Consider the following 12282-nt stretch of genomic DNA (forward strand, 5'->3'; position numbering starts at 1 on the left):
TGTTGTTCATTTTTATTTATTTGTTTGAGAGTGACAGAGAGAGAGAGAGAGAAAGAGGCTGACAGAGAGAGAGAATGGGCGCGCCAGGGCTTCCGGCCACTGCAAACGAACTCCAGACGCGTGCGGTCCCTTGTGCATCTGGCTAACGTGGGACCTGGGGAATCAAACCTTGAACCAGGGTCATTAGGCTTCATAGGCAAGTGCTTAACCGCTAAGCCATCTCTTCAGCCTTTTTCTTTTTTTTCTTTTTTTTTTTTTTAGGTAGGGTCTCACTCTAGCCCAGTTGACCTGTAATTCACTATGTAGTCTTAGGGTGGCCTCAAACTCTTGGTGATCCTCCCACCTATGCCTCCCAAGTGCTAGGATTAAAGGCATGCACCATCATGCCTGGATTTCTTTGTAGACTTTAAAAAAAAATTTTTTTTTGAGGCAAGCCCAACAGACTGGCCGTTTTTATATGTGTGATAGAGAGAGAATTGGTGCACCAGGGCCTCCAGCCATTGCAATCCAACTCCAGACATGTGAGTCCCCTCGTGCACATGTGTGAATTTGTGCTTGCATCCCTTTGTGTGTCTGGCTTATGTGGGACCTGGAGAGTTGAGTATGAGTCCTTAGGCTTCACAGGCAAGAGCCTTAACTGCTAAGCCATCTCTCCAACCCTCTTTGTAGACTATTAATGTTGACTTGTCCAAGTCATATGCCCTTTTCCCATTACTTTCCAATGTCACCCAGTGTGGTTTGTCTCTTTATTTTATCAAAGAAGGTGCTTATGCCACTATTTCTTTGTTCACAATATCTACTTTAAGGATTTCCATGTTTCTTTTTTATTTTTTTAAATTTTTTGGCTTATTTTTATTTATTTGAGTATGACAGACAGAGAGAGAAAGAGGCAGATAGAGAGAATGGGCATGCCAGGACTTCCAGCCACTGCAAACAAACTCCAGATGTATGCGCCCCCTTGTGCATCTGGCTTACGTGGGCTCTGGGGAATCGAGCCTCAAACCAGGGTCCTTAGGCTTCACAGGCAAGTGTCTAACCTCTAAGCCATCTCTCCAGCCCATTGTTATTTATTTTTATTCACAACCTCCATGATTGTAAACAATAACCCATGGTAATTCCCTCCCTCCCCCATCTGCCCCTTTGAAACTCCACTCTCCATCATATCCTCTCCCACTCTCAATCAAAATAAAAGGATTTCCATCTCTCGTAGTCATATCAACAGACTCTTATTCCACTCTGTTTCCTTGTTCAGCAGTTTCTGGTATCCCATGACTCTTTTTCTTGAGTTCACTTTACAGTTTACCAGAGAACATTATATTCACAACATGTACAAAGGTGTTAAGCATTCTCAGTTTTGTATAGCTTATATGCCTTTATGGTTTTATTCTCATTTCAAATAACCTTTGAGTAGATAAGGGTTTCTAGATTCAAAATCATTTCCCAGAGAATTTCCAAAGCATTGTTTCAGCCTTATTTTGTGACTGATATGGAATATTGGATGAAACTTCTTAGGGAAAAATTTTCAAGTTTCCACCCCTAAAATTATAGGGTATCTATAATATCTATAATATCTATAAGCATCTGGATGATTAGGATAGACGTAAAGTAATTCTCTGGAGAGCAGAAATGAGTTTGTCATGGCATTTCAGCGTTTGCCTAAGGCTTGCTTAAGCTTAACATCAACCCCACCATTCACAATGAACCATCTCCTGCCTTCAAACAATCCCTCTTTGGTTTCTGAGCCACACAGACCTCATTCTGACAGTCACACATCCAAACACTTGGTTACACACCGTGCATAGGCAATACTTCCCAAAGTGAGGATGGAAGGACGGGAGCCGCCCCTGTCCCTGTGAGAAACCTTGGGATTAAATGGTTCCAGAGGCCTGGAGAACTCTGTGGAGAAAGTGCTTGCTCAAGCATGAAGAGCTGAGCTTTGGATCCCCAGAGCCCATATGAAGCTGACCATGGTAGTACAAGCACTTGTAATCCCAATGCTCCTGCGACAAGATGGGACGGAGAGATGGGAGGATCCCTCTAAGGTGGCAGGTCAGCTAGTCTGACATACATGATACTGAAACAACAGAAGACCCTGCCTCAAAAAAAAAAATTGGAGAGATGACCGATGCAAAGATGCTGTCCTCTGACTTCTACACTTATATCAGAGCACACGCATGTGCACACACACACACACACACACACACATGCATTTATATATATAAATGGATTCAACACACACACACACGTGTTCCACAGAGCAGTAAGTTGGGGTATACACCACACCACAGTTCTTCATATAAATTTACATTATACATTGAATGTTCTCAGACATCCTTGATAAAAGGATATATATGTTTTAACCCAACCTTCATGAGCTCATTTGGCTCTGATCCCTTTTTATTCCTAAATATGTCTTCTGCTGGTCTTGATTAAGTGCCTCCAAGAGCTAGTTTCCTCCAGGCATAGGCCCAGACAAGGTAAGCCAGCAAGGTAAGGCCAAAGTAGGGAAATGACACATTCAGACATCGGTAGGTTAGCAACTGTGGACATTAAACTCTCAAAAGCCACCTGTTCTGGGTGACAAATTAACTATATTGTCTCCTAGCTGTAGACCTTCTACTTAAGGACTTCATTATTCCCACTTCTTAAACGAAACCACTCTCCAGAGAGAAGAATTTAGAATTAACGATTATCTTCTTCTCGCCTGGAGTTTCCTTGTTCTGAGTCCCGGACAACTTGGTGTCTTAAGCCCACTTAACACTTCCCCAACCCCCACCATGCCCCTGCAGTCTTTTTGGTGAGAACTGTGCCCAGTACACTTGCTTACTCTCTTTAGAATTCAACGGGGATAAACCAGGTGTCTAATTATGATAACTCTGCCGTAAATCTTTGCTATGTGTTCCACGTATACTCCTGGCTATTTGGTAGAGCTCTGCTCCCCTACAGACAGTTGAAAACTATGGCCTTATCATCAACACCTGTCACATCTGGAAGCCACACTGGGGTACTACTTACCTTCCTCCCCCTTGGGACTGGAGTTGCTACACACTGCACCATCCTAGTGGGTGTGACAGTTTCCAAAGAGCAAGGAGTTTATTTTCTCCACAGTCACTTATAGCTACATGGACTGTGGTGCCAAGTACTGAGCAATGTGACCGTCACAAAGTCGCATGTCTCTTATGAATCTTAGTTGATTTTCTCTGAAACGTGGTGAGTCGACCCCAGGCACCCTCTTGTGAATCTTACCTACCTCTGCCGAAGACCTCACTTCCCAACTAACCTTGGATAATGACAGTATCATTCCACATCATTTTCTTATCTCCTGTTGAGTACAACAGAGGTCCTTGGACATGGTTAGAACTCAATAAGTATGTATTGAGTACTTTTCTTTTTTAATAGTTTTATGAGAGAGGCAAAGAAAAAGAAAGAATTGGCATGCCAGGGCCTTGGCCACTGCAAACTCCAGATGCAAGTCCACCTTGTGTGCATGTGGCAACGGTGCACATGCGTCACCTTGAGCAGCTGGGTTCTGGCAGCGGAACCCGGGTCCTTAGGCTCTGTGAGCAAGCGCCTTAACCACTAAGCCATCTCCCCAGCCCATAATTAAGTACTTTAAATAAGTGAACCACAAGACCCTCATAATAGGAGAAAAAGATGATGACATCAAATTAAAAGAGAGACTAATGGAGAAAGCGGGGAGGGGATATGACAGAGAGCAGAGTTATGAAGGGGAAAGCGGAGGAGGGGAGCGAAAGACCAGGGTTTGTTTTCTGTAAGTATGAAAGTTGTCAATAAAAAATATACCTACCTATTAAAATAAACAAATAAATAAGCGAACCATCTGAGTCTCTAATAACATCTCGAAGTTAGATAGAGACAGAGGAAAACTCAACGAAATCCAAGACATGAACTGAGGCGGACAAAGCAGCGAGCGCAGCGGAGAAGTCACTCCGTGTAACCGGCTCACACGGCTGCTGGTGACAGACCCCACCCGGCCAGCGGCGGCTAACGGCGGACATCGCAGTGAGCGATGCAGTGCTTAGCGGGTGCCCGCCGCCAGCCTCACAGCAGCCTTGTCAGGGGACGACTATGAATTACCCTTGCTTTACAGATGAGAAACTGAGGCGCAGTAGGTTCAGTCGTGTCCCTGAAGCCCCCGTGGTCCCAAGCGACATATTTGCTTGTTTTTATCTTATTTATTTATTTAAAGGGGGGGGGTGCAGATAGAAAGAAAAAAAAAAATGGGCACACCATAGCCTCCAGCAGCTGCAAACAATTTAAACCTAGGGACTCTGACACCAAAGCCCAGACATTCAGACACCGTGCCAACCTGTCTCTCCCCTCCCCTTTCCAAGAATAGTCTCACATTGACATTCCGAAAACACTAGCTGGTCATCCATCCGGACGGAAAGCATGGTCAAGAAAGGCCAGACACCGCTTGGCGTCCCACCGTAACTCTGCCCGGCTGCTGAGGAGGAAGCGGATGCCGTTGCAGGACAGTGGTTTTGGGGAAATTTTCACATGATGAAATGAAAGCGAAAGGCATTTGGGGTGGGGTGGGGGGCAATGAAGCAGGAAGGGGCAGGCCTGGGCCACCACCCGAAGGGTAAGGAAGGGGACTGAGGGCTGAGTTGAGGGCAGAACAGAGAGGCCCAGCTGCATGGGAGAGGGCAGGCTGCAGGATGCGCGTACATTTCCAGCCGTAGTACGAAAACGTTATATTCCAAACCCAGGAAGCATAGATTTGGACTGGGATGGGTTGACTGAGATATCATACATAAGAGGATCTAGAATGCTCTTGTGGCATATAATAGGCGCTTAATAAATGTTTGCACCCAATCAAAGAGACAGAGACATGAAAATCTAAGAACTGCTCTCCTAAGATGAAAGACGCCTAAGAGAGTAGGTGCTCAGTAAATATTGTTTTTGTCTGTATACCACGAGAAGCCTGGGGAGTTGTAAGAGATGATCCGATACCGTTTCCAAACAGCTCACAGCCTCTGATTTCAGTTTTTGCAAATTCCCTAGGGAGGCCGAGGAATCTCTCACTGGGGACTTAAGAGCAACACAGTCTTAGAAAAGCCACTTGGAGGGAGTGGCTTGGGAGATTTCAAAAGGGATGAACTGAGGTCGGAGCACATGGCTTCTGGCTCTTCTCAGTTCTGATTTCTACATAATCCCCTCTGAGGGTGATGCCGGCACTCAGCTCCCCACAGAGCGCACGTGAGCCCGATGGACCAGTGACATTTTTTTGTCCCACAAACTGAGGATGGCTGAGTGATTTGGAAGCCTTCCAGAAGGGCCTGGTTAAATTGCAGGCTATTTATTTTATAAAGAAATAAACCATAGAGAGTCCCTTTCAAGTACGCATGTAGAAATCAGGAGTAAAAAAAAAAGTGCTGGGGAGATTATCTGTTCAGAATTTGTTTTAGGAAAGCCTAGGCAGCATTCATTTATTTTTTTGAGAAAAATATATGATTAACCATAGTTAACTATGAATTCAATGTTGTGCATTAGACCAGCTCCTCAAAGTTTGAGAGCATTTAATATTATATATCGCTGCCATTTGGACTAAATTGTTTTTTTAATGTACACAATATTACAAATTTAATTTGAGCCGTTTGAATCAGTCTGTAAAAAAGATTTGATTATACCTGAGTGTTCTGGTCCCAGCTTCTCCGTATCTCAGTAATCTTGGTGGTAATTGGCTGATTAGGCGTCTCACACTCCATCTCTGACTCAGTTTCCATGGTAATGTTACAGGAGCTATTATAGATGAGAACTTCATCTCTTTCCACTTTAGGGCTGAAACAAGAGGGGAGGTTAAATGGGGTGTCATCAATCTTAATGAAATGCAATTATTTTTACTCTTATTAATCATTGCAAGCCATTAGCTTGTGGCAACTACAGGCCACCATTTGTCAAATTTTGCAAATTTTCTGTAATTTTGTTTCCATTCTTTTGTTGTTTATTTGTTTTTCCTTTATCTGCCCACCCTGCGATGAAACTGCACAGAGGAAATATCTTCCACGGGAACCTTCTTTCTCTCCTAAACCTCTGAGGAAGCTGGGTAGACAAAACTCCTTCTAAGCCTAACATAACAAGCAACGCATGGATGTAGACAATACTTCCAGGTCTAAAGCTGGAAGCAAATGCTGGCCCAAGTTTTTTTTTTTTTTTTTCTTGCTCATTTTGAATTTTTTTTTCTTTCCCCCTCGTCCTTCTTGATCTTATTCACACTTAGTGGTGGGGGAGAGGGTTGCCTGCATCCCACCCACCCCCCGGGGCACATGGAGAAATTGGAAAACCCACACAACTGGCTAACTGGTCCCTAATTCCAACTGTGAAAAAAATGAGCTCATTTAGGCTTTCAATTCCCTCTCCCCGGCTGATGGCAATGAGCCTCTGTTGCTAGCAGAAGAACATTAACTTAGTAAATTAATTAAACTTACTTAACAGCCCAGACTAAGGAGATTCGATATATGTCCCAGTTATACTCCCAGCCACTCATTTTAAAAGTTCTTTTGGGGCTGGAGGGATGGCTCAGCCGTTAGGGCGCTTGCCTGCAAAGCATGACAACCTGAGTTCTATTCCCTAGTACCCATGTAAAGCCAGATGCACAGTGGCACATGTGTCTAGAGTTCATTTGCAGCAGCTGGAGGCCCCAGCATGCCCATTCTCTCTGCCTCTCTCCTGTCTATCTCTCTCTGCTTGCAAATAACTAAAAATCTTTTTCAGACATCCTTTTGCTTTAAGGGGAGAAGCCAGTCTGCATTTAAAATGGAAAAAGAAAAAAAAGCACCAGTATAGAGAATTACAGAAAGTCTAAAGAGATGCAGCAGAGGAGGTAAAAGCATAGATACTAATGAGTACTGTCCCCAACAGGTGTGATATTTATTCAAGAATAATCCTGGCTGTAGGCGTTGTTACAACTAACTCAAAGATTATTAGTAATACTAATGCATGATGTTTTAAACTTTTCAGCTATTTTATATGCATGATCTCATTTTAGCCTGTGAGTCAGGTGGAGGTATGAAGCATGGGACCCAGAGAGAGCCGGGAATCAAACAAAATTAAGCAGCACCAAGATCAGAACCCACTCGCCCTGTTCCCTCACTTTTCAAAAAGCTGGCTGACATCAGCAAGAGAGGTGGCATATTCCCACGGGAAGATCAGACATGGCAGTGGGAAGGATAAAGGGTCATTGACTGAGACACTATCAGTCATGTCAAAGCTGTCACAGCTTTCTTCAAATCACGGTCAGAAAAGCTTCCCAGACAATTTGCCAGAAATAATGAACACATGAGCCGTGGCATCTCACCACTTCTTCTCCGCGCCATGATAGCCCCGGCTTTGTATGCCGTGAAGACATGACTTCCATACCCACTATCTTCTAGACCTACTGAGTGCTGCCAGCATCTTAGCACGGCGCCACCCAGAACTGGGCACCGAGAGCTTAGGTGGACCGACATCGGTGCCCCTTTCCTCCCACCCATGGTACCTAACGCTGTGTTCATTTCGTATCCCTGCTGATCACTCAGAGATGGCAGTGAACTCCGAGTCTCTGCAGTGGTTGAATCATTTCACTGCGATGTGTTTGCTTAGCCGTTTGTTTTTTGGTTTGGTTTGTTTTGTTTTTTGTTTTTCGAGGTAGGATTTCCGCTCTAGCTCAGGCTCTCCTGGAATTCACTATGTAGACTCAGGGTGGCCTCGAACTCACGGCGATCCTCCTACCTTTGCCCCCCGAGTGCTGGGATTAAAGGGCGTGTGTGCCACCACGCCCGGCTTTTTTTTTAGCTGATTTTCTGCTGAAGCATTGGAATGCAAAGGTCGACTTGGAAACAGATCACCTACCTGTGAATCCTGGCACAGAAACTTTCCATCTATCTGTCATTCAAGAAGTTTCTCTCTGAGCTTTGTTTCCCGCTTTCACAAAACAGCTACTAGCAAGTTACTAACTTTGTACAGATGTTGATGAAGACGTGCAAAACAGACCATCATCAAATGATTAGAAAAGTAGTTGATACACAGTAAGTGTCCAATAAATGAAACTCTCGTTCTAGTTTGGGTGGCAAAGTGTTAATGGTGCCATTGTTGAAAGCTGGGGAATTCATATTCCATGTCTGTTATATAACATCTCACTGAGTTGGCCACACTGCTTGAAGACATTTTAAATCAGACCAGTTATACAGCTAAGCCACCAGCCAGGTAGAGGAAGCGACAGAATAAATCAAAGCATTTGCTCTTAGAATGCCAATCATCCTGAGATAGTCAGAAAAAAAAAGACCACTTCTCAAGTAAAATGCACTTAGACAGAGAAATACAACTGGACAGATGCAGAATCAAAACAGAGCTGAAGACTAAAGACCCTCGACTTCAAAAAAAACGGAAGCTGGTGACGACAAGACACTTTGGGATAAACACTCAAAACCTTATTTTACTTTCCCCTTCTCTTCTTCTATTAGTAGATGTGGAGAGGTTTCCAAACTAGCTGCAGAAGGTTTCCCTCTGTGTTTATGTCACAACTCACTTAGAAACATAGCTGAGAGAAATGAAGTCAGCTTGCCACTCCCTGCTCCATTCTTTGTGGACTGGTTCGCAGTCAGCCACTTTTATGTCTGAAAGCTCATAAGCCATCTGATTAATAATCCCTTCTAAAATTTTGTCAGGTATAATGTCAAGCTTATCTGTCTAAATTTCCACAATGGTCCTCTTTTTCTCTTTAGTCAAATGGGAAAATATTTTCCCATCACCTTTCTCTGGCTCTGGGCTCCCTGGCAAAGCCAGTCTGCCCTCCTGCCTTTGCCCGTTACCAACACAATTCCTATTTACGTTCTTTCATTCTAGAAAACACAACCTTTCCCCAGTAGCTTGGACTTTTTTTAAGCTTGTCCAGGATAACCTCACTAGGAATCTTTTTTCACTGAAATGTCATCACTAAAATCAGCTGAGAAGCCAGATCATCTGAAATAAGCCTGCAAGCTGGGCATAGTAGCATGCACCTGTAACCACAGTACTTGGTATACTGAGATGGGAGGCGATCACGAGTTCAAGGTCAGCCTGTGTTACAGAGCGAGTCCCTGCCTCAAAGAAACAACACCAAAGCTAGACTTACGCTGACGAGTTCTAAAGTTTCACAAACCCTAGCTGTTACTACTCCATGCTTTCTTCCATGATAATTTGATGATGTCAGAAACATGGCTTGTCAGAAATGAGTAGAAATCGACATATATAAATATAGCTAACAGCAGATAACGGGTGAGGATAGAGACGTGGAAGCGTTGCACAAGTATTAACTTTAGGAGACTGTGGTGAGCACACTTGCTTCATATCATGGCACGGATAGTTCTAGAACCTCCGACTCCCGACTCCCACCTGACCACTCTTTCAGCTGGTGTGACCAGATCCTAAAGGAAGCAGGTAAGACCTTCTGTGCTCTGCAGGACTAGCAGTAAGATCCCATTAGGGGCTCTCTCTCCCCTCACTTAACGGGCATTTGCTTTGCATGGCTGGCCCATCCACGCATTCTCTGGCACACACTGGCAGACAGCATACGCCAAGTGCACCTCGCTGTGAGTCCAAAGCCTTGGGTTCTGTTCCGCACATAGTCACGGCGCAGTGGTATGACTTTGGAGAGAGGCTTCCCCTCCACTTAGACGAGAATGCAAACTCCTCTTCGGGCCTTCAAGGCCAACCTGTACCTACTCCAGAGCGTTCCTCGCCTTGCCTGGCCTCCCTAGGGCCACTTTTCCTGCTCACTCTAGCCCTGCTCATCTGGCCTCTGTCTAGATCATAAAACTCCCTGGCACCTTTGCACTGGCTGCCTACACTGCCTGTGACACCGTCTCTTCTTACTTCAGTCTGACAACACGTTTCCAGAAAGGCTTCCCCTAAGCAGGCTGTCTAAAGAACCTTGCCATTTTCTATCTGCGTACAGAATTATAACCTTCATATCTGTAAACAGCCTGTCTTCCTCCAGTCCTCTGAGAACATAGATATTCCTCTCCCGCCACCAGTCACCACACCCTGAACGACGTCCAGACATGGTCATGCTTCATGAGAGTGGGTACACAGCTGGATGGATGGATGCAGACGGATGGGCAGGGCACATTTTGCCCCAGATACATGTGCCTTTGCCCAATGACATAAAGCCACAGTGGTAGTTTTTGCTAATGGGGAGTTATAGCAGTAAGTAGGTTCCATGCAAAACACTGTAGCTCTCTAAGCTCCTAAGCGTAACTACAAGAGGAACTGGGTCAGTGACTTGATAGCTGTTTTTCTTCATGGGCCTTGCATAACTTATTGTGGTTTTCAGTTATTAAGTCAGCACATATTCAAAAGAGAAATGATGAATAAAAACTCAGTGGAGGGGCTGGAGAGATGGCTTAGCGGTTAACCGCTTGCCTGTGAAGCCTAAGGACCCCGGTTCGAGGCTCGGTTCCCCAGGTCCCACGTTAGCGCCAGATGCACAAGGGGGCGCACGCGTCTGGAGTTCGTTTGCAGAGGCTGGAAGCCCTGGCACGCCCATTCTCTCTCTCCCTCTATCTGTCTTTCTCTCTGTGTCTGTCGCTCTCAAATAAATAAATAAAAAGTTAAAAAAAAAAATTAAAAAAAAAAAAAAACTCAGTGGAGGGCTGGAGAGATGGCTTAGCGGTTAAGCGCTTGCCTGTGAAGCCTAAGGACCCCGGTTCGAGGCTCGGTTCCCCAGGTCCCACGTTAGCCAGATGCACAAGGGGGCGCACGTGTCTGGAGTTCATTTGCAGAGGCTGGAAGCCCTGGCGCGCCCATTCTCTCTCTCTCCCTCTATCTGTCTTTCTCTCTGTGTCTGTTGCTCTCAAATAAATAAATAAATAAATAATTAAAAAAAAAAAAAACTCAGTGGAGGAAATAAACATGATCAACATTCCAGCCACTTACAGACAGGTACTACCAACATTTCAGAATACATCCTTCCAGTCTTTTTTCTTTTTTTTCTAATCACTTGTATGGGTGCAAACTTGTACACTGCATACAATAGTAAAATTAAGTTGATACACTGCTCCAAGACCTGTGATTATTTTTAATGTCCCAGAACACTTCAAATATTTTCTTTTTTTTTTAAATATTTTTTTGTTCATTTTTTATTTATTTATTTGAGAGCGACAGACACAGGGAGAAAGACAGATAGAGGGAGAGAGAGAGAATGGGCGCGCCAGGGCTTCCAGCCTCTGCAAACGAACTCCAGACGCGTGCGCCCCCTTGTGCATCTGGCTAACGTGGGACCTGGGGAACCGAGCCTTGAACCGGGGTCCTTAGGCTTCACAGGCAAGCGCTTAACTGCTAAGCCATCTCTCCAGCCCTCAAATATTTTCTATCTGAACACTCTGCATAGTACTTTGTAAGTTCCTTAGCATTATACCAGTTGGATGTATTATTAAGCTCTTTCCAATATTAACTTCAGGACTGGAGAAATGGCTTAGTGGTCAAGACACTTGTCTGCAAAGTCAAAGGACCCAGGTTTAATGCCCCAGGACCCACATAAAGCCAGATGCACACACGGAGGTGCATGCTTCTGGAGTTTGTTTGCAGCGACTGGAGGCCCTGGAGCACCTATTCTCTCTCTCTCTCTCTCTCTCTCTCTCTCTCTCTCTCTCTCTCTCTCTCTCTCAAATAAATAAATAAAAGTGAATATCAGCTATTAACTTCAAAGAGTATCCCTGTTTGTAAATATCATAAAATTTTGCTCTGACATTTCTGAGTCACTGAGAGGGCAAAATTCTCAGGTTTTTATTAATACTTGGCCAAATCATCTTCTCAAAATGGTACATATCCCCTTACCAGACACCAAGAACAGAGTGGATGTCCCCTGACTTCTTCAGCATGAAGCACAAGTTTTGTATAAATCATACAGCAGTGAATTCTTACTTCACAAAACACACTTTTGACTGCTGCAACCACCAGAATCCTAGTACATGCTAAAGCAAGGTGCTCAGTACAGAGAAGCTACGCTGGGGTAAGAGGACAACTCTTAGTTGGCTCTGAAGTTCAGTTGCCTCCGCCACGTCTTAGAGTGAAGAAAGGACATAGGAGAAGACAGGAGAAGCATCTGTGGGGGGTGGTCCATGTAAAGTCCTTGAGTTCAGTGAAGCAGGAACTGCCAATAGTGAGTGCTGAGATCCTGGCGGTGCCACGTGCCACATCTCCCAGGTTACCTTACTAAGGTTCATCTCACCCTTCAAGAAAGCAGCAACTGAGCTGGGGAGACGGCTCAGCGGCTAAAGGAATGTGCTTGCAAAGTCTGCT

General features: G+C 44.6%; 1 protein-coding gene across 6 annotated transcripts in view; it reads right to left on the bottom strand.

The window, feature by feature from the left end:
• The window catches only part of Pkhd1 (PKHD1 ciliary IPT domain containing fibrocystin/polyductin), a 507380-nt gene that overhangs the window by 394695 nt on the left and 100403 nt on the right, over nucleotides 1–12282 (bottom strand). For all 6 annotated transcript variants that reach the window (XM_045156516.1, XM_045156514.1, XM_045156512.1 and 3 more), the window contains one exon: nucleotides 5655–5805. In XM_045156516.1, coding sequence (XP_045012451.1) covers nucleotides 5655–5805 — 151 coding nt within the window. The remainder of the gene's footprint in view (nucleotides 1–5654; nucleotides 5806–12282) is intronic.

Source organism: Jaculus jaculus, chromosome 8, assembly GCF_020740685.1.
Source record: "Jaculus jaculus isolate mJacJac1 chromosome 8, mJacJac1.mat.Y.cur, whole genome shotgun sequence".
In the NCBI taxonomy this organism is placed as follows: Eukaryota; Metazoa; Chordata; class Mammalia; order Rodentia; family Dipodidae; genus Jaculus; species Jaculus jaculus.